The 23,193-nt window shown below is 40.6% G+C and overlaps 1 protein-coding gene across 10 annotated transcripts in view; it reads right to left on the bottom strand.

Moving 5' to 3' along the window:
- Positions 1 to 8,683: 8,683 nt before the first annotated feature.
- EDEM3 (ER degradation enhancing alpha-mannosidase like protein 3) overlaps positions 8,684 to 23,193 on the bottom strand; it is an 80,192-nt gene continuing 65,682 nt past the window's right edge. For 9 of the 10 annotated variants that reach the window (XM_019821730.3, XM_019821731.3, XM_019821732.3 and 6 more), the window contains one exon: positions 18,890 to 22,946. In XM_019821730.3, the coding sequence (XP_019677289.1) occupies positions 22,543 to 22,946 (404 nt within the window). In that variant the 3' untranslated portion in view covers positions 18,890 to 22,542. Of the gene's footprint in view, positions 8,744 to 18,889; positions 22,947 to 23,193 lie in introns of those variants that run through there. The other variant, XM_019821735.3, reaches the window with a different exon arrangement.

Raw genomic sequence — 23,193 nt, 5'->3', positions numbered from 1 at the left:
AAACCACCAGATCAGGACCTGAGCTGAGGTCAAGAGTCAGAGGCTTAACTAACTGAGCCACCCACGTGCCCCAAAACTTCCTTTTTTGAATATGGTGTGAGATAGGGATCCAACTTTACTTTTTTCTAGATGGATTGCACATGGTGCCAGCACCATTTATTACATTTATCAATCCTTCCCTACTGGATTCAAATATTACCTTTTCATTTGGTATAGTACCTTGCTATGTTTATTGAGATCTATTTCTGGGCTCATTAGGCTGTTCCAGGAATTTTATAGATTTTTAAAAATTCCTATGCTACAATGTGCTGTTTGTATTACAGTGGCCTTAGCAAATACTTATTTTCTGGTAAAGAAGTCCTCCCTACTATCCTTTCCTCATTATTTTATGGCTATTCTTGGACAGTTAATCTTCCACATGAATTTTAAGATTATGTATCCAATAAGTAAAAACTCTACCTAGATTCTAATTAGAATTCTGTTAATTATACATGTTACTATTGAGGAAAATAACATTTTTGTGATGTTAAGTTTTCCCCTCTATACTATTCCTTTTGATTGTTTTTTTTTTAATCTTTTCTGTGTGCCTTCATTCCTCAACCCCTTCCCACAGCCTTCTCTCTAACTCTGAACTTCCCATTCACTCACACTAACCAGTCCTTGTCATTCTGGATGACAAGTCCCCCTATCTCCTGCTGCCTCCTCCGTTCCTCTAGTTATTTCTGTTCTGGGAGAATAAACAAGAACTCTTCTGGTTTGCCCTTTTAGGCTCCCCAATGCGTACATTTCCCTGTTCCTCCTGCCAGTTAAAGCAGCAGTCAGACCAGGATTTCAGCTCATGTTTACCATTTGTATGAAATCAACTGCACGGGCCCTCAGAAGCATTTTCTGCAGGCCTCCAACCACTCTGGGCATAGCACAACCTGTCTCTGGATTGTCCCTACCAGTGGTGTGCTGGCTAAAGAGATAAGTAAATCAACAAAGAAACAGCCCTGATTTGTAGCGTTTGCTGCTTTGCCATTTCTGTGGTGTAAATTCTCCCATTAAGATTGATTTCAATCTACAGATGGCTTCACAGCCTTTATTTAACAAACCAGCTCAAAAGTCCTTGAGAATTTAGCAATTGGCTTGTAAGAGCCCATAAGAGCTAGACCCAGCACAACACAGGTAGGGCTGGCCTCCAATTCCCGGCCAACACCCATCTTGTTCTCCGTGCACTGTCGCTGACTGACACAATTTGGTCATTACTGAGCACTTGATATGGCCCATGGTCTCCTAGGAACATCACATACCTGATCTCATTTAGTCCTCACAAAACCAACTATTCCTATTTCCATTCCATACGTCATGATTAATACCGGAGGATTATCACCCTCCACTTGGCCTGAGCTAGACATAAAACCTAGCACGCTATAACTTTGGGCAAAGCAGGGCACTCCCAGAGCAATGCACAAATATATTTTTAACACAGTGAAGTTCTTTTAAGTAGATTTTTTTTTCCCGCTACAAAAGTAATGAACCACCTTGCAAAGAAAATTTAAAAGCAACCATTTATTCTCCTATGTATTAAGAGGTATTTGATGCCATGGTAAAATGTTCATGATATATTACATTTTAAAAGTAGGAAAGTGCAAGATGATACCAATTCTGTAAAAAAAATAAGTGGAGCGCCTGGGTGACTCAGTCGGTTAAGCACCCAACTCTTGATTTAGGCTCAGGTTATAATCTCACGGGTTCATGAGATGGAACCCCACATCAGACTCTGAGCTGATGGCACAGAGCCTGCTTAGGATTCTCTCTCTCTGCCCCTCCCCCGCTCTCATGTATGTGCACTCAACCTCTCTTTCTCAAAATAAATAAAGAAACCTAAAAAAAAAAAAAAGCAAATAATAAAACACTGGAAAAAAAGAAAGAAGAAAAAATGTTTCAACACTAGTCATCTCTGAACAATGGGAAGTAAAGATTTTTCTTCCTTTCAGTTTCTGTATTTTGCATAATTAACGCATCAACATGTATTCCAATTATGGAGAAAATGTAATACATATGATTTGAATTTGGAAAATATAAAAATGAAAACAAAACCATGACCTCATCATTCAGACTCAACAATTGTTCCATTTTGATTCAGCGTGTTTTTCTTGAAAGATGTTTAATTTAAAAGAACAGCAGCAACAAGCCTGGGCCCTGCAGTTCTTCACCCAGAGAGGGATGGGCCTCTCCCCAGCCCCACCTCCACCCTCAAGGACCTCTCCCCCATGCCTTTTTGTATCAGCTCTAATTTTCACAAAAAACTCAAAGATGCATATTATTAATCCCACGTTCGAGATGATGAAACTAAAAAACTCATTCTCTATGAGGACAGGTAATATCTGTCTCATATGTCACGTTCCCACTTAAAGCATCTTTGCACCACGGGAGGCCTGGTGGTTAAGAGCGTGGACTTCTGTCAGGTGGAATCAAGTCCCAGGCCAGGCACCGATACTCTCTGAGGATGTCTCCATGGGCAAGGGTTTCTAGTTCTTATAAAATAAAGATTAAAAGATGATTTCCCTTAAAGGGTTGTCGCAGGTGTTATCAGTAGAGTCATGGTACTGTTACTTCCAGTCAGCCGCAGAGCTGAGAGTTGAGATAGATCTGTCTGGCTCCAAAGTCCACACCTTCTCTACTGTGCAAAACTTCTTTTCTCCCTCAGGGCTCCCGTCTGTGAGGGGTTTCATTGTGCAGGTCAGGGAACTTGGCCTTCGGCTGAAGCACAGGCACCCGACAGTTACCAGGGCCCCAGACATTTCCGCAGCCTCCTCCTCAGCCCCGTTGTGCCCCCAGGAACCTGGAGGATGGGAACCCTTAGGCCTGGAGTGGATGAGCTCGCCTTTGACTCTGCTGGACCCCTTCTCTCTCCCCAAGTCGTCCCTCCTCCTTGGGGACAAAGCATCTTGAGCTTGGATTTCAGCTGCGTCCCTTCCCCTGGGGGTTATCTCTGCCGAGCCATCAGGACCTGATTCTCCCTGTTTGCCCTTTATCCATTACACCTTTGTTGGCAGGTGGCTTTGCCCAAGCCCCAGAAAATGTCAGAGCACAAGCTGGGAACACGGCCTTCCCGCTGGTGAACAGGCAGCTCCGTGTTCTTTAGTATTTGGAGCAGCCCTGCCAATTAGCTTGTACTCTGCCCACATGCCCGGGGCTGAAAGGGAAGCAGGCCAGGCCTGAGCAAAATTAGACAATGGGCTCCCAGAACATGGAGGGGGCAGCAGCACCTGCTGTTGTCTCCCCTCGGGCCGATATTAGGGGTGGAGCTGGAGAGGGAGGGCAAGCAGGCAGTTCCTCCTCCACATTCCAGATGGGGCTCTGAGGGCACAGCCCAGAGCAAGGGGTTAGGAAGGGCCGGGCTCTGGAACTGGAATCTCCCCGGGCTCAGAGAGTGTTGGCACTTAACACCTGGGGTCACAGTTCTTTCTGGCCAGGAAGGATGCCATTTAAGGGTAAGGCTGAGTCTCCTCCATCTGTGACCGGCATAGTCTCCAGTGCAGTGCCGGCCGCTCAGGGCGTCTTGTGGGGGGCAGTGTATGTGGCGGTTGAACACAAGAGTTTTGGAAAGAGGCGCACATGTGTTCTTGTTCACTGCCCTTCCTCACCCACTCTGTAACCTCAGAACTTGACTTCTCGGCTATGGCTTCTCCCTCTAGAAAACAAAGGAAGTAAAAATGCGTACCCCCTAGGGTTACTGTGAGGCTAAAAGGAAATGAGGCTAAAAAGAAATCCACATAGTATCTGTTTATAGGATTACTGGACTCTCTTTGGGGATGCAGAAAAATTTAAGCCTTCCAAAGCTAATACGTTATCTTTAAGGTTAACTAAAACACCAGAAGGTCAGAAGGCACAGACGGACAGGAGAATGTGACAAACATTTCTCGAAGACCCCCACCCCTCCACCCCCACCCCGGTGCCACACACTGGACTGAGTGCCTTATCTGTGTTCTGATTTTACACTGCAGGTAACATCTGAAATCAGGCAGCTCAAAGTCAGACAGCTTGCTGGCACATTAAAGAAACAAAGGAAATGTTCAAGACCAGAATGCCTGCTGTGTCAAGATACCTAATTAGAAAGCAACGTCATAGTGAATTAGTAGAGCAAGTCCCCAGCTCTGCCAGAAGAGCTAAAATAGATGTGCCGACAGGGGAATCACAAAGCAAAGTTGATTATCATCCTGGTGACTCGGTTGATCCCACAAGCATGACTCAGAGGTTCGACAGAACTGGACACGTGTCGTATCTAAGTGCCCCGCTATCAGGTAGTGTTTCCAGACACCCTTGTCATCTCACCGAGACAATCCTACTCCAATCAGAGATCTTCATGCCAATTGAACTTGTCTAATTATAACGAGGAAGCATCAAGGTAACTGAAACTACAAAAATAAAACACTTCAGTGATGACTCGGTAACAACAGGATGTTGGATTTACACAGAAACTCTTTCTTTCGACTTGACAAGACATTTCACAAAGGAAAATTATAAATTATCTTCAACCGCCATATTGAGACTCAGAAATCCATTGTAACAAAGACAGTCAGTGTTGGTATCATTCACTCATTCATCCATTCATCTCTCACATATTTTTCCATTCATTCAACTACATGAGTTGAGTGACAAATGGGAATGGGTAGAAGTTGGAGTAACGTAAAATGTCGAACAAGAGATGGTACCTTCATTTAAGGGATGATATCTGTTAGGAACCAATCCAGTGGCAAAGAGGGGTAGTTAAGCAAATAACTGAAACTCAGGTTTGGGTAGGATGGGATGTCTGTGCTAAGTGTGACATTTAGGGGCTCCTGGGTGGCTCACTCGGTTAAGCATCGGACTCTTGATCTTGGCTCAGGTCATGATCTCACAGTTTGTGGGATAGAGCCCCAGGTTGCACTCTGTGCTGACACTGCAGGGTCTGCTTGGGATTCTCTCTCTCTCTCCTTCTCTCTCTGCCCCTCCCCTGCTCACTTGGGCTCTCTCTCTCTCAAAATAAATAAACTTAAAAAAAAAAAAGAAGTGTGACATTTTTGTGCAGGTGATCATGGTGCTATCAAAGGATTTTAAGCCTGAGAGTGTTCCCTTAGGAGCAAGTGGTGTGCAGAAGGGAGTAGAGGCAAAGAAGCCAGTTAGGAGGTGAGTGCAATTATTCTTCATGGAGTCTACTCTCAAGGGCCCTTGCTGCCTTACTACCATTTTCCCCCTCAACCCATGGCATCCGGGTTTTTCCTCCAACTGTTGACTGAAACTATTCTTTCCTGTCGTGAATGAACTTCTACTAGCCAAAGCCTCTCGATGCCACGTACATGGTTAGACACTAACTCTAGCTGGAAACTTTTCTCTGAAACACAGCCTCTTGCTGTTTTATCTCCTGGTTCTCTGGAGACTGCTGCTCTGATCCAGACTTTTCATGCCCTGCCCATTGAGAAGTCCCAGTGTTCTTAAGGCACATCTTTAGCACCATTCTAATCTGAACTCTCTCTGGGAAATGCCTTGCTTATTTGCAACTTCTACAGCTTAAATCCTTCTTCCACAGAAAATCTATGGATAAGGAGAATCTGAGAATGGGGACTCTCTGGGGGAAATTTTATCACTGCAGTTGGTGTCAGCATTGTATTATGATGAATTCATCTCTGGAGCCCCCAGGTGGCTCAGTTGGTTGAGCATCTGACTCTCAGCTCAGGTCACGATCTCATGGTTCCTGAGATGGACCAGGCTCTGCACTGACAGCATGGAGCCTGCTTGGGATTCTCTCTCTCGCTCTTGCTTTCGCTCTCTATCTCTCCCCCCCTCAAAACATAAATAGTAAATTCTCTACTTATGGCTCTTAAGATGAAGATTTGGGGTCAGGTAAATAATGTGCCCTTCCTCTTTACCCTTGTTATAGCTGTGCTGGGGCTTGCATCCACAACTGAACTAGTGGATTGAATGGTGAAGAAAAGATGCGGAAAGAGAAGGTCTAATCTTCCTAGTGACTTTTTAAAAACCTGATCTCTGGGTGTTTTAAAACTATGCCTGGTCCCTCAAGAAATGCACTGCTCTTCTCTAATCTCCATCAGTGAATTGTTGACTAAAACTAGAAGGGGGGCTTCAAGGAGGTTGGAACTTTACTTTACTCATCGTTGTCTCCCCAGGACTGACAAAGTGCCTGGCACAGACTAGGGACTCATAAATAGTGAACGAGGAGTTATATCTGTTCCATGTTTGGGTGGATGCAAGCCATACCCACGTGTTCCTGGCTTGTCAAGGCCGGGGAACTAGCAAGAACACAAACTTTGGCTAAGCTGCCGAGACCATGTATTAATAGAATCTGGAAGGGGTCAACTTTAGAATTTATTGGCTTCAAATCTTATATAAACTTACTGCTGCATCCAAAAGACTCACATCTTTGTGGAAGGCCCAGGGTTTGGCAGATACAACCATGAATGAGGTAAGATTTGGGGACATAATCAACCAGGCATGAACTGGCTGAGTGTGACCACGGGAGCTCAAATCCAGACTGACACCTCTCTTTTTTCAGCGTCTCTACCTCAGCACAAATATCTTCAGTTTTGCAGACCACTTCTCTTGGATTGGATTTTGGTCATGTCTTCTCATCTAGTTTAATTTATTTTAAAACCTCAAAAATTTGTAATAATCTAATAAAGGTTTTTTTTTTTCCCCTGAAGGCGTGTTTGTGGTTTGCTCTGACTGGTAGGGTCCAGTGCAACTTATCAATTTAAACCCACTGGAAAGCACTGCGAATATGGTTTATTCCCTTCAAACTATTGCCCTACCGGTTTACTAAACACATTGCCTCAATGCTGTGCTTATTCCCTTCCTGGTGAGGGCCAACCTGAAATTTGCAGAGCCACTCTGCCCGATTCCAGGCCCATGGAGCCTTCACAGCCTCTCTGTCAACTCGTGCGGGATTCTCTCACGAATGCAAATAAGACCGGGTCTTGTCCCTGTGTTGAGCTTGCCTCAACCTTTCATTCTGTGGATTGAAACCCGGTTTTGGATTTTGTTGCTTATCCTCAAAATAGCTCAGTAACTGGTCCTTATAATGAACCAGCTTCTTCTACTGCCTCAGAGTTACAGTCAGTTAAGCATGGTTTCTTGAAAATATACACAGTTTTCTTTTTTTGTCAAAGAGGATGCCAAATAGAGCAATGTTTTATGTCCTTTGCTTAAAATATGTGCTGACTTATGGCTTCTTTTTGATCCTTGCAAAAAAAAAATGCCTGCATTCCACCTACTCAGCCGTTCCTGCTCTTGTGAACAGAAAGGAGAGTGCCCTCCTATGCACTGGCGATTTCAGATGATGGTCAGGGACCAAGTGTAGAGCTTTTACTTCTCTACCTCCAGATCGAATGGCTTAGAATCAATTACTGCTAAGCCCAAATCGTTTTTGGCACTTGCTCTTAAAAATGTAATTTCTCCATTGACAGCTCTAGATAGCAGGCGAGCTCATTCAACTCTTAGAGGTTCACTTCACCACCAATTTTTCCTAGAAGGTTCAAAGAACCAAGGCTGTTTAAAATGGGATGTGTCACAGATATGTTGTTGGGCTTTTTTCTCTAGAGGAAGTAAATGTTTGCTATTATTCTGGATCTTTCTTCATTGTGCCCTCTGGTGAAAAAATAAGAGGTTCTGTGTGTGTGTGTGTCTGTGTGTGTGTGTGTGTGTGTGTGTTCATGTGTGTTTGTGCATGTTTATTTTTTAGAAAAGTCTTAAAACTATTTTGTAAAGGGACCTTGGCCCTGCCCACATGATATGCTTGCCTCCATCTTTCTTTTTCTTCCTCTATCAAATATTTTCAACACCGAGATTTTTCAGGCACTGTACCAGGCACGAAAATAACAATGGTGAGTAAAATTGGCACTGTTTCCTCCCCCTCATTAATCTTCCTCATATTGGAGTAAGAGTCTTGGGTTTCCCTCCTTAATGTTTATCAGAATGTTCCAGCCTTGTTTTGTGCTTGGTTGGTTTTGAAATCACATGGACCTGCCTTCTGCAACATGGAATCTACATCTAACCTCATTCCATGCAATTCTGCTGCTCCAAAGTGAATTTCAAATCTATATCTCTGTTTCCTTTAGACCTCAAGGTCTAAACACTAGCAATGATTTCTAAACCTTCTTTAAAATAGAGGAAACTTTCTCATAAGCAAATTAATTGTGGAACCAAATATGTTAAATAGACTATTTTGAAGCTATTCTATTTCTATCTAAAATAAGGTGGCATGTTAACTGCCTCCCTGACTCCTCTACTTTCCCTAGAGCACTGAGAGCACCTTGCTAAACTGAACTGGGAAAATCGGTCTCATGGCTGGCTGATTTACCTTGTGAAATTGCCCTGGAGCTCCACCTCCAGGAGTCACCCTCTGGGCTGAGTGATCATCCCAGGCTGCAAAGCAGTTTGGCCCTCAAGCTTATCCTGTTAGTGTGTGTGTGTGTGTGTGTGTGTGTGTGTGTGTGTGTCTGTGTGTATTTGAAAATAGGCTGCCTACCTTTCTCAGAATCGATGGGCACATCACACATCCTCATGTCCATCTGGCGCTCTGTATCACTTCCCAGACTACTGCAAAGTGATAGAAACTAGGGCTCAGATTTGAAAGGAGAGGCAGGCAGTGTGCACTATTGGAATAGGCCTTCAAACTCGTACAGTGCTGAGTTTCTTTTTCTTTACAGTGCTTGTGCAGGGAAGCCGTCGCCCCACTTAGCATAACGGGTGGGTTCTCACTCTGCAGTCAAGAAAAGGAAAACATTGGATAAGCAGGTCAGTTCTCTGATATTTGCAAGGAGGGTTGCAAAGCGAATGTCTTGGGAACATATTACAGAGAATAAAAAAATGATCCAGTGAGGGAGAGGGAGAGAAGGAGAGTAGGAGAGAGGTTTCTAATTCAGACCTGCAGAATAATTTCATCATCTGTTGGAAAGAGTCCCCATGACACAAAATTTTGCAGTTTCTCTACCTTCTCACAACCCCCGCACTGTTTCCACTTCATTGCTAGGGCAGGGTTTCTAGAACTAGAAGGTTTTGAAAAGCTGTTAGTGGAGGAATCGTTTTATATACCACCCCCTGTGCCCCAAATCTTTCCCAGAATTTGGGGGAAAGGAGAGCAAGGCAGTTTTGGTTTTGTTCTTGTTTTTAGAAACATTCTTCTTTTCCAAAATATAAAAGCAATACATCAACAGTACCAAATGCTGGTAAGAATACAGATCGGTAGGAGGACCTCTTAATACACTGCTGGTGCGAATTTATATTGACCGATGCAACCACTTTGGAAAAACACCCTTTGGAAAAACATCTTTGAAAGGTAGACTTTCACATACCCTATGATAAGCTTTTCTACTCCTAGGTTTATATCCAAGAGAAATTGTCCCAAAGGGGCACTGGGAAGACACATACAAGAATGTCTGGAAATAGCCTACAGAATAAACAATAATACCTTCACAAAATGGAATATTGAATAGTCATCAAAATAAAAATAAATGAGCTCCAGTGGATGAATCTTAACAATACAATATTAAGTGAAAAAATTTCTAGAAGGTAACATATGCACGCTACCCTCTTAAAAGAATTAAAGCCACAATAATAATAATAAAAAAAAACACATGCTTTCTAGGGCTATGTACCAATTAGATACAACTTTTTAAAAAAGAAAACAATGGGATGATGAGATTTGAGAAGGTGGTTCTTTTGGGTAGAGAAAAATGGTAAATGGGATTAAGAGAGGATCCATATCTAGATGTTAACTTTCGTTTGAATCCTAGTTTATATATTGATCATTGGGTTTATGAGTACTAATTATAATAAACATATTAGTAAATAATGAGTGTGCACGGGCCAATGAGAAGAGTATTTGCTGAGTTGAAGATTAACCCAATTCAGAGTGTGTTCTGGCATCCAAAGGGAAAACTGAAAGCAAAAATTACACATTCATTGTGAACAATTTAGAACCCAGCAAAGTCTGCGAAGAAAGAGACATCTCTAATAGTATCACTCCAGAAATAATCATTATTAACATTTTGGTGTACTCCCTTCTAGCTTTTTTCTAATTCATATTTTTCAACAAAATAATAACCGTGATGCTTAACCAATAATCTTATTCCTTTACAATATTATGTATATTTTCTCATGTGATAAAACAATCTCTGAAAATGTTTTTAGCAACTAAATAGTATTGAATTACGTTTCTGCATCACAGTTTATTTGACAAATCCTTCAGGTGTGTTTATTTTAGTTGTTCCCAATTTTTCATTATTATGAATAAGGCTCCAAAAAGTATTTTGCACTTAAGTTTGGGTGCCGTCTCTGATGATTTCCTTAGGGTAAAATTTTAAGAGTGGAATCTAAGTGCGAAAAATGTTGAGTTATTGTCACATGTTGATACATTGGAGAGCACTATTTTTATGAGAAATAAACTGAATAAGATAAGGCATATTTGTGTGCCAATATATACATGATTGTCATTTAATTAATATCAGTTGAATATGAAACTGCATATAATTACAAGCTTAGAATACTTTGGAAGAGGATAAAGAACTATCTTTCTCATCTGCAAGCCTATGAAAATTAAGTGACTCAGAATTTTTCTTAACTTTTAGTAGAAATACAGGTGCATGCCCCTGGAGTGATTCTTTTTGTTGCATTAATGATAATAAATATAACTTAAATATCATGCTATTCTTTCAAAAGTGTTTCCCTATGCATTATGTCATTTGCTTTCCATGATTCTTCTAAGAATTTTGAAATAATTGACAAGTTATTCTAAAATTTATGGGGAAATGCAAAGGACCTAGAATAGCTCAGGTAATCTCAACAATAACAAAGTTAGAGGACTCACACTACCTGATTTCAATACTTACTAGAAAGCTAGAGTAATAAAGAGAAAATAAAATTTGCATAATTGTCATGGAAACCTACTAAATGATATAGCTGTATAAATATCGTTTAAGGCTCCTTTCAATGCAACTGATCATTTTTTACTTTGGGACAAGAACAGCTATTGTCATTAAAAACAACAACAACAACAACTGAGGCAAGTAAAGCATAATAAAAGCATTTTTCAAAGTAAAAGTCATATACTACTGATGTGAAGATGATTTTAAGTGTTACACAAATATGATTATTTTTTAATAATCAAGTATTTAAAGATTATCCCATGCTTAAAGTTACAAATAATTTTTCTTCCATTAAAGATGCTCATATAAAATTTCCTTCTGAAATAAACTTAAGTTTTAAAAAAGTGATAAATTTGTGGACTAATATAGGAGTGCTAATACCTCATTACAGATTTAGGCAGACTGACCTGCCCAATAAGTGGCTTAGCAGGAACACCCAGGTTTCCCTTTTCACTCATAGGCTGATTCCTTTTACTACACAGTAGAAAGTAGACAAGGAAGAATGTTTTCTGCAGACAAATTGGCTTCTAGTTCACCAATCTGGTAACAAATGTATGGAGAGGCAAGCCAGGGTGTTACCTGAGAGAGGGCCTACCCCACAGAAACATGAGGGGTGGGAAACAAATAAGTCCCTCACAACACACACACACACACACACACACACACACACACACACACACACGACATAGATAGACCTGTCAGTGTCCCTGGCCCCAAATGTTGTCATTGTGTCTCTGGAGACTGAATGTAGTGGCTGACCCCACTCTCTTGTGAACAGATTCCAGGTGATCCTGCCTCAAATTCAAAGTCCCAACTCACAGAATTTAAGGTATGACCTCGCCCCTTGGCTGCCAGACAGGCTACCAAAGCAAGATTGTATCTGATAGCTTTTATTTCTAGAGTGTCAATCCCATGGTGGGGCCCACTTAACAGAGAAAATGGAGGAAAGCCTGTTGGGTAGACAAAACCAATATTCAATGGGGGAGAAAACCAGGTCTCAGAGAAGGTAGGTAACTTGCCAAGGTCATAGGGCAAGGAAGTAGGTTTGCATTAAAGATCTGACACTTCCAATGCAAGTAGTGGGAATGAGAGGCTTCAGGAAGGAATTTTGTTTCTTATATGTGACAGGGAAAATTTTTGTGTGTTGGGGGGGTGTGGGGAACAACTAAAAAGATGCAACCCTCTAGAACCAAAGAAAAATGACATCCCAGCTTGAATCTATAAATCTCTGTGTGGCCCAAGGCTACATGAGGGAGATATTTTCCCCTACTTTTTCCAGGCAGATGTGCTGTGCAATGTGCTTTTTTCACACTGTGAAAGATGTGATGTGAGAATTCCCAGGAAAGTGGCTTTGTGGTTTTTGTCCTTGTAAAGTCGGTACTTTATCAGAATAATTGTCTTTTTCTTGACTTTTTTCTTTCTTTCTTTTTTTCTTCCTTCCTTCCTTCCCTCTCCTTCCTTTCCTTTCTTTCTTAAATCCTTTCCATCACTGTTCCAGTACAGCTCTTTGACAATTAGGGGCTCTTTCTCTGTGTCTGTGCAGAGACCAGCACCCATTCTGGGGGGTGGAGGTGCTCTCGTGTAACAGCTTCCAGGGCTATTCCGGGATCATTTCTGCCAGTGTTATTCAGAGGCAGCTTCAGGGACTGCGTTGGAGAGCTAGTGAGCATTCCCCTAATGGCTGTCCTGCCCCTGGGAGTTCTTGGGGTAGTAACAAAAGCCAAAGTCCCCAGGATGTGCCCTGCTCAATTGTATGTACTTTGTTTCATTGTGAGATTTAATTTATTACTCTGGTCTCCTGTTGCACAAAACCTATAAAAATAATCCAGGCCACTCCTTTGTTTCTTCCCCAAATACGGCTTTTGAAAGCTTCTATTGTTCCAAAGGATCTTTTCTGCTGTCTTTTTTTTTTTTTTAATTTTTTTTTTCAACGTTTATTTATTTTTGGGACAGAGAGAGACAGAGCATGAACGGGGGAGGGGCAGAGAGAGAGGGAGACACAGAATCGGAAACAGGCTCCAGGCTCTGAGCCATCAGCCCAGAGCCTGACGCGGGGCTCGAACTCACGGACCGCGAGATCGTGACCTGGCTGAAGTCGGACGCTTAACCGACTGCGCCACCCAGGCGCCCCTCTGCTGTCTTTTGAGAGAATGAGGGACTAGATCTGTTTCTTCCGTTGGGTATTCTCCCCACATCTCCACCTGGACCCATTAGAAGTCCAAGGACACATCGCATGGCCAAAACTCCTACTAATAATAACACAAAATTGATTACTAGAGTTGAAATTTATAGTTGAAGCTCAAGGACAGCAATCTCTGGGGAGGGGAAGGGAGCGCAGTGGCAGACAGGAGGAGACTTAAATGCATATTTACATAGCACTTTACGCAATAGTGAACAATAGGTTCTAACAATATTGCTTTACAGATGAGGAAACAGAGACCCGGGTCAAGGTCACACAGAGTAAGGGGTAGAGCTAGGATTCTAATCTCAGCAGTCTGGCTCAGTCGTCAGATTTCCCACATTGAGAAAATCTTCCCTCCCCCAGATCCCCTTGTTGCCACAACTAGAACCCTCCAAAGAATTCGCCCCACCACCCTGCTTTATTTAGCCAAAGTCTGAGTTAAAACCCCAACTGCTAGGCTTCAGTTTTCTCTTCCATAAAATGGGAACGATAATGATGCCTGTTTCATATAGCTTTGTAAGTGCTATGCATATGGTAAACATCCACTATGTGACCATTATTACTATCAGCTATTAGAGAATTTTACAGAGGTTTAGAAATACTGGCTGATCATGAGACATCTCCAGACGTTCATGAGACTGGAATTCTCCATTATTGCTTTACCAATACAAATACAAACAGGTTGTTTATCCTTGTGGTTCTGTATCTTACCCAGAATTTCAATTTTAGAAATTTCAGTTCAATGGTTTGTGTCTAAAGAGAACCATTTCTGCCATCACCACAAAGAAAGCTTGGGAACCCTTGGGTTTAAGACCCACAAGAGGGCCCACCAGGCAAAAAGATCTGTATCTTTGAGCTTTGCCCACACACATTAATTCAGATGAATAACAGAACAAAAGAAAGTACACAGCGTATTCTTTCATTAATTGGTTTATTCATCAGGAAAGGAAGAGAAGAATAAATGCTGGCAATGAGAATAGCCAGTTTTCTGGGAATTAAAAGACGTTTTTGCTTGAACGTGCTCAAAGTTTAAATAACGAGCAATAAATTATCTAAGTCAGTAGTTTTTCAACTGTGTTCAGTGGAGCCCTGGAGTTTTCCAAAGGCACCTCAGAGGCAGCTCTGAAGTTAGCAATTATCTCACTGGCTGAATGTTAACTCGCAAAGGAATGAAGGTACCGAGGCTGTGAAGCACGGAGAATGACTTTGAAAACAGTTGCACCAGAACCTGAAGACTTAATCAGTCCTGGGTATGTGTGACCTTGGTCAGGTCACTTCCCACCTCTGGTTTCTGTTTTCTGTCCAATGAGGAGAATCCATGATGTATAGAAACAGAGTTCTTTTGGCTCTAAATCGCTGAACTCACTACATGAGTTGTGTTCCCTACAATGTCTACTTGCAACAGCAACAAAAATAGTTTGGGATTTCTTCAGACAACTGTCTTCAAAGCTGGTACGTCACTTTTTTTTTTTTTTTTTTTTTTTTTTTACATTTCTCAGTGGTTGCAAATCGTAGCTCTTGCATCTGTCCATTTGTTCACAACCAGGTATTTCATTCCGTTTACTCCAGAAATGTTCAGTCAGTGCCTTCCAAGAGCCAGGTACTGGTAGAGGTGAGGAAAAGATGAGGAGAAAGTTTTCTGTTTTCTCCAGGGGCTCCCAGTCCCCTGATGAGCTGGTAAACCCACTCTCGTATGGCTCATAGATGTCTCCTAAGTCTGGCCATTCTGGCTGGAGATGATAATATATTTCAGCCGAAGATCTGAGAAACCGGTAGTTGCCTTGGAAAGAGGGAGACCTACCTCCCCTGTCTTTTGAAGGGTTTCCAATAAAGTAAATATCCTTTGTCTCAGAGAGGCCATAAGCTTGAATGTGAAAGCAGTCCTTTCTCCTGTTCCTACCCCTTTGGTAAATGCAAAGTACCTTCAATTCCCAGATCCCTTCTGTGGCTAGCTGGTTAGCAGTAGAACGCTGTTTATAAGGATCTCTGATTCGACCCTGTTTAGCAGCCATAATAACCCTTGGTTCAAATGGATCACTGTGCATAGTTAGGAAAGGCACCCTGTGTAGTAGTAATCTGATTTAGATTAATCTAGACTCAGGGCACCTGGGTGGCTCAGTTGGTTCAGTGTCTGACTTCGGCTCCGGTCATGATCTCAGAGTTTGTGAGTTTGAGCCCTGTATCAGGCTCCATGCTGACAGCTTGGACTGCTTCAGATCCCTTGTCTCCCTCTCTCTCTGCCCCTCCTCTGCTTGTGCTCTCGCTCTCTCTCAAAAATAAATAAAGACAAAAAAAAAATTTAGATTAATCGAGACTCAAATCCCAGATCCATCTAACTGGCTTTGTGCCTGTTGGCAAGCCACTCAACTTTGCTGAATCTTATTTTTCCTGACCTATGAAATTATGGACATGTCATAAGGTTGTTATAAGGGTAAGGACTCACCAATATAGCGTGCCCAGTGTTTGTTTATGCCTCGTGAGGATTCAAAAAGTGGCAGCTCTTTTTATTATCTGGTCTATGAAGAAGGCATTAGTCATCATACTGCCTATGAATGGAGAGCCGACTGGACTAGCCCTCTTAGATTATTGCGGGAATTTAAAGGAATCACTGTAGGGCTGAGCAGAGGCTTACAGATAGATGTATCCTGGGTGGGAGTCAGGGAAGCCCTAGAAGGAAGTTGGGGTCAAGCTGTCAGCAGTCTGGCCATACCAGTTGATGGAGTGGAAATCTGAATGGGGTTCAGGAGAGGAACTTTCATTGCCTCAGGTCAAAGAAGGTGTCAAGGATTGACATCAGAATTGTAGGAAGGTGAATGGGTGAGACTTTTACCCCCATCGACCTGCCTGATTAAACCAGTAATCTCCATTTGGAAAGCCGCATAATCACCATTTGGGATACTAAGCCAGAAAATCTCAAGAGTTGAGGAGGCCTCTGGGGCACATAATAAATCTAGAACAGGAGACTGGTGAATGGTGCCTTGAAAATGGAGGAGCCCAGACATTTGGAGGTTCAGGATCTGCCAGCTCAGCGGTTGCAAACTGAAGGACTTTGTTGTCACATCTATTTCAACCTGAACAATGTTTAAGGTGGAATTTCACCTACTTTTCTGGCTTTTCTCAAACATTAGATGATAGAGCCACACTGAACCTACATTCTTATGTAGCGAGTTTGCTCGCACCAGCTCTTTGGGCTAGATTATTTGCCAGCTTTCTTCCCTGAAATAATCTTTCCTTCTGGTTTTTGTAACACTGTTTGTTCTGTCCTCATTTTCCTCCTCCCTCTCCACCTGCCCTTTTTCATTCCGTTTTATACAAGCCCTTCCTCCTATGCCTTAAATGCCAGCAATCTCAGGGCTGTTTTGGATCCCCTTCTTTTTCCTATTCCATCCACATACTCTTCCTGAGAAACTTTTGAATCCCAGCTATATGCTGCTGTAGAGGAGAAAAGCTTTTCCCTTCATCCCTTTTAGGTTCCTTGGCTGGTCTAATAATTAAATTGACATAAGACAGATTAACAAGAGAAAATCAAATTTAATTTTGTATGTATGGGAGCCCATAAAAATATGAGACTCAAAGAAATGACCAGAGCAGGCAGCTTTTTTATACCTTTTAGGGAAGGAAGTCATAAAAATGTAAAGAATTGGCATGACAAAAGGGTTTGGATCCGGTGTAGCAAGTAACAAGGTTTATTCAGACAACCCTCTCAGCCCTAACTTCGCTATCTCTGGTGATAAGGATGCCTTCTATCCTCCTGGTTCAGGGAGGGTACCTTTCCCATGGGAGATTTATTTCCTCTTTTCAGGGGGACAAAGGAAGGCCAGAGTGTCCGGCTTTTGCATTGGCTGTTTCTTAAGTGACTTTAATTCACAATAATCAATTTGCCAAAGTGGCGTATTTTGGGGTGGCGTATTCTGCTCTCCTTCACGGCTTCTGTCCGTGAGAGCTGTCTAGCACGTCAGGGACTTGAACTGTGCAGAACCACAGGATGGTAGGGGTTCTGGTGTGATATTTTTCTTTCTCCCTTTCATCCTTTAACTGACCTAGACTGTTTTTATTTTTAAACTCATAATGCTTGTTTTGGAAACTTATTAAAACAGAGACAGTTATAGATAAGGAAACAGAAATTGCCCACAATCCACAGATAACCGTAATTGATATTTTGTTTGAAAGAGAATTCTACATCGTGATTTCCATCACTATCCTCTCACCGGAAGTTCTTTTGCTTCATAAACTCATTTTCATACTTATTTAACTATTTTATTTCCTATCTTCTTTACTATGCGTTGTTCACATTCCCAGGCCTCATATAATGTCTAGCACACAGGAGGTGCTAAGTCTTTGTTGAATAAAGAGTCTCCACATATACAACAGAGTTAATACTTTACATACAGTTCTAGATTTTTCTTCATTTAGCATTATACTTCATCTTGCCACTGACTTAAGCATTTCTCTGTCATCTGGAATGATGAGTGAAGTCTTTTATGAATTAAGAGGATCCCTCCCCAAGGGTCATCACTGGCCTCCCATTTACTACTTCACTGAAGAGGAACACTACAGACCACCAGGCTTATTAGAGTCAATCAAGAGCAAGGCTTTGGAAATTAGAAACTTGACTAGCAGGTCGATGCTGACACGTACCATTCTCAACCCTTACATTACTTAGCTCCCCTTAGTAGAAAGAACTCTTAAGTTTGCTTTACCCAGGAAAGAAAGGCAACCTCCCTGTTGAAATCTTCCAAGAGATGCTGTTGGATCCTTTAAACTATTCCTGAAATAGTGGTGCATTGTCCTAGGGGAATGGAGGCAGGCTGAGATGAGATTTAATGTCCAAAGAACCTGAGAATAGATGCTACCATTTCTACACTTCAATCCCCAATGAGGAGAAAGTGGTCAGGTGGGAAGGTAGTGGCTGAGCAAAAGGGGAGCAGAAACTGGAATGGGGTGGGAGAAGGAGTAAAGACAGAGAAAGGGAGAAGGTACACGGAAAGGACCACGGGCACAGGAAACAGACCAGGGCTCCCATCCCACTGCCCAGTCACCAAATGCGGAACTTTGAGTAAGATGCTTAGAACTTCAAGTCTCAACTTGGTCGTCTTTAAAGAAAGCAATTACCCATTGATACTAGTGACTATTATTAGGTCTTTCAAGATGTCTGTGCTCAGAAACTCCAGGAACAGTACAGATGAAGAGGACAGTATCACCATATCTGAAAGTGGCTGCTAAAAGGAAATGGCCTCACTGGAATGAACAGGAGAGGCTCGGGGTTCCTTTAAATGACAACGTCAAAAGAACTGACTTTATTCAATATAAGTAAACTCAAAACATAAACATGTAACCAGTATTGACACTGTGAATTACTAACTCTAACTCTGCTCTGAGGGTCCTTGGCACTATTCGAGTTGTGGAGCTCTTCAGTGGTTGTTTCTATACCTTAACCTGTTCCCAGATTCACTCCCCCAGGGGTAAAGTGAAAATTAAAGGGCAGACAGAGTGATGAAAAAAATTTTTAAAAAGATACCAAAGTATAAAGATAGGCATGGAACACCTGGGTGGCTCGGTCAGTTAAGCGTCCGACTTCGGCTCAGGTCAGGATCTCACGGCTTGTGGGTTCAAGCCCTGCGTCAGACTCTGCGCTAACAGCTCAGAGAATGGAGCCTGCCTCGGATTCTGTATCTCCCTTTCTCTCTGCCCCTCATCTGTTTGCTCGCTTGCTCGCTCTCTCAAAAATAAATAAAACATTAAAAAAAATTTTTTAAGATAGGCAAAGTGATGCTAAAAATCCAAATTAAAACTAGACCAGAATATTTACATATTTTATTAAATCTTTACAATCAGTAATTATAATCAAATACACAATTATATACAAGGATTATATACATTTTGCCCAGACTTTTACATCACAGTACATAGTTTCCCTTAGAAATATTGTATACATTTATCACCAAACAATAAAATCCAACAACAGTAGTGTTACAGCACCTGTTAGTACAGACATCTTTTTCATAAATTACATCATAAGAAAATATACGGCTGTAAATTGGGCTTTTAAAAATGTCTTTTATAAAATCTGAACATACAATATTTCATTCACAGAATGTTTTTTTTTTTCTATGTTCTGACTGAAGCCTTGTGCATAAAACGACCGGTTGGAATATTTACTAAATCAGCCCCCCCCACCTCCAAAATTATAAGCACGATTTGAATTACTTATGCTGAGCTTCCTTTATAATGAATCTGACATGGGGTCTGGTGAGAGAACAAATGCTGGTTTTATTGTAAAAAGGGCTATGATGATAATTTGAATTTTTAAAAAATTCTCAAAAGCATAAGCATATTAGAAACTAAAACCAGAGAGTGCACAATTTATCATTTTACTAATACTGTGAAGAAAAAGGGAAAAGTATAATGTCAAAAAATAATTTGTTCTTGAAACAACTGTATTCTTGTTGGAAGCCTATTAAATGTTAAAAAAAAAAAAAAAAACCTGCCAACAAAATATCCCATCCTAAACATATCCAGTAAATTACAATTCTTTCATACCTAAAACTTTATGGGAAAATTATTGCAAATTAGGGTATTATCATTTCAATGGACTTTCATAAGCAGAAAAACTATAGCTATTTTTAGTAGGTAAACAAGTTAAGTTTTAAAACTTGAAAATACCTGAATTAAACATTTGCTCTAATATCTAACTTTTCACTTTCAGATAAATTCCTTACTTGATTCCAGGTTTGTAAACATTGTATAAATCTTTCTTATTCAAACAATTTTATGGCTGTGGTGATCACTTCATCTCTATTTCTATGCAGTCAACATTTAACTGAGGTAGACCAGATGTTTCTAAAATTCAGGGTCTCATAGAATCCCCCGAATATTTAGGAAGTAAATAAAACGTCTATCAAAGGTATTTAAAAAAAACATTAAAAAAAAACAAAAACCTAATGCTGTTGGAATTTTTTAATGAACTCAAAACAACTTCATGGCAGTACATTGAATAATAATAATAATAATAATAATAATAATGAATAATGATAATGCTGGGAGTTTTGAAGCTGAACATTATACCTTCTTAACTAGGGAAAAATCAAATATGATTCTTTCTGGGTATAAAGTATAATTTCTTAAATTTTTTTCTTTTCTTTTTTTTTTTTAAGGATTCACTTTCCTAAAAAAGTGAACAATGTGCTTCTAGACATCAATGAATGGCAACAACTCCCCCTAATGGCCAAAGGAAGGGAGAGTAAGCTGGTTCTCGTTACCATGAGATCTTTGTGGGGGAAAAAAATTTTTTTACGTTGTTTTGCTAACTTAGAAAGTTGGATTTAGACAACAATGACTCTGAGCTACAAATACAAAATCAAACCAATGTATATAAGGCTTCTGTAATCAAAGTCTTAGAGGAACATCTGCTCCTTTTCTCAAAGCCCCAGTCCTACAAATCAAGGCAAGTCAAATAATTAAGCTTCAGCTATTTTGGCAGCTTTGCAATTAAGATGAACAAAGCACTATATCTATCCTTCCATATACTGTATGTATTATAGTTCTATCTTCTTACACCAAATTTCACATGCAGAAAGACTAAAATATCCACTTTAGTGTCAGGTTTAATTAAGGGCCAATAATGGTCTTATAACTACTCTTCCCCACCCCTCTCCCCCCCAAAAGTGTCTTCTCTATTAGTTTTATTACTCATTGACCCAGTTACATTTAGCCGGAATTTTTGAAAGCAGCTATTCATCCCCTTACAAAAGAATATGACTACCTGGGATCTAAGACACACTGTACATGAATATACATAACTACAGTACAGCACTGCTGTTCTCTTAACAGCTCCATATACAGTTTAAGTTCATTAGTACCTCAAAACTGTTTTCAGAAAAGACTATTAGGTCATGTCATGGTAAAGAGAAAGAAAATTAAGTCTCACAAATACTCCTTTAGACTGATTTAGGTAAGTTTTAAAAAATAAATAAAATGAATAAAACCACGATTTCAACTACAGGGCTGTCTATAGGATATCAACAACAATTTTTAAAAACTTAAATGTGGCTAGCACCAGACTGCCACCAAAAAAAAAAAAAAAGAAAGGAAAGGAAAGAAAAGAAAAAAGAAAAGAAAAGAAAAGAAAAGAAAAGAAAAGAAAAGAAAAGAAAAGAAAAGAAAAGAAAAAGAAATTCTCATTAAGCTATATGGCTATTTGTTAGTTGCTACTGTGTAAGTTTTTTACACAGGTTACCATAGACTAATTTTCAAGTCCATATCAGAAGGAATATTTGTTAAAACAAAACAAAAATGAAACATCTTAAAAACCATGATTCAACAGAAAATGTGACAGACTCCTTAGGTGCAACTTTAGAAACCATAGTTTCAAAGAAGAAAAATAGTAGTTTCCCTAGGATTTTCAGATTACTACCACAGTTTTATTATGGCTCCCTAAGATAGAAAAATGGAACAAAATGTACTCAGCTACTGGCGATGTGGCCCTTGTGGCTCAAATTGCATACTAAACATGGGATGGAGTAAGGCTGATGGCTAGAGGTAATCACCTCTAAGAGCGATGAACTGGAAAAGATTTATAATTTGCCCTACAAGGACAGAACTTTAAGTGCCATTTCAGGTCAGTCACAGCTTTCCCTATGGAAGGCCCAATGGCAAGTTCATTATCACAACATTACAGTTTCCCCCTTGTTCCATTTTTCAGAAGCATTAAGTAACCAATTTCCACAATATATTATATGACCTTTTATCCTGGTCCCAACGATTAGCCTTTATGCAGAGAACTCACTGAGAAAGTACACTGGCTTCACCTTTGGTTTAAATGAAAAGGACATTGTGAGGAGAGAAAAAAAATCAAGTCCTCTTGATCATTTGTTACACAATGAAGCAAGTGAAAGTGATGAGCAAAGGCTGCTTTCACCATGAACGCATCTGCTTCACAATCACTTAGGTCACTCTGAGTGTTTTTGTGAAGGCAACATAACCAGAATGCCCGCAGTACTCATCTGTATTTTCCCCCAAAGAGTCTCTAACCCCAAAACCAAGAAAGCCGAACTTCCTTTAATTAGAAAGCTCTACAAATTCCTATTCTCCTCTCCACTATTAACCGAATTTGTTTCTTGTCTATCTGACAAGACTGCAGAAATCTGGTTCCTAGGAACGCCAGCAATCTTTTCCTGGCCTGAGGTGCTGCAGGGTGGCACGCGACGCTGTCATGGGGTCAGGGTGGGGAGAGGGGGAGGGTTGGGAGTTTCCATTTTTGATGGGACGGTTTTAAGCAAGGTCAGTTCTAACACGGCATGCTCCAGATTCCTATGTTAACTATCTCAGTCAGAACGTGGTTGCTCATCACCATACTTAAAGACTCGCATTAGAGAGCCTGCTTAGTATTCGGGTGTCTGTTAACCACAGTTTGGCTTTTCTTTTTAAATACCTACCACCAGATTCTTTAGTGAGTCATAGTTCATCTTTCTCCATCATTTCAAATGCTTCTATATCTTCATTCCAGTCTGCTAATATGGAGTCTATAGGCTGGACCTTTTTACCCCAGCTAACATTAGGATTGGAATCTTCCTCAGTTTCTGATTGTTCTTGAAGCTGGTTATCTAAATCTGTACATTCACCATCAAGACTTGTAGTCTCATGGTTTTCCATGGGGTTAGAAATCTGTTCAGAAGGAGAAACACTTGCAGCATTGTCCATATCTGCTAGAGATAATGATTCTGGTTGAGAGTTTAGAGAACTTTCCTCAGGAGACTCTTGATCAACCAAATCAACCTCCTGAGAACTTGATGTAATCTGTTCAGCACTCTGAGAATCATTTTCAGAGGATGGTTGTTCTTCATTTTCCATTTCAGGATCTGTACATGAAAGAAACAAGCTTCATGCTACTTTCCTACTCAAAATATTTACTATCACACTTTTAACAGCCTACTGGTTGTTGCAATAAAATGAAGAAATAAAAAAGAAAGAAAAACATGTTAATGCAGAGCAGTGAACATTAACACTGAAGAGTAAAAGACTGCCTTTAATCATGTAATCACATGTTTTCTGTATATTCATTTTGCAAAATGTGCCATTACAAAATAAACATTCTTCCAAACTGAA

This window comes from Felis catus, chromosome F1 (genome assembly GCF_018350175.1).
Source record: "Felis catus isolate Fca126 chromosome F1, F.catus_Fca126_mat1.0, whole genome shotgun sequence".
Lineage (NCBI taxonomy): Eukaryota > Metazoa > Chordata > Mammalia > Carnivora > Felidae > Felis > Felis catus.
This window is presented reverse-complemented; position numbering and strand designations above follow the sequence as displayed.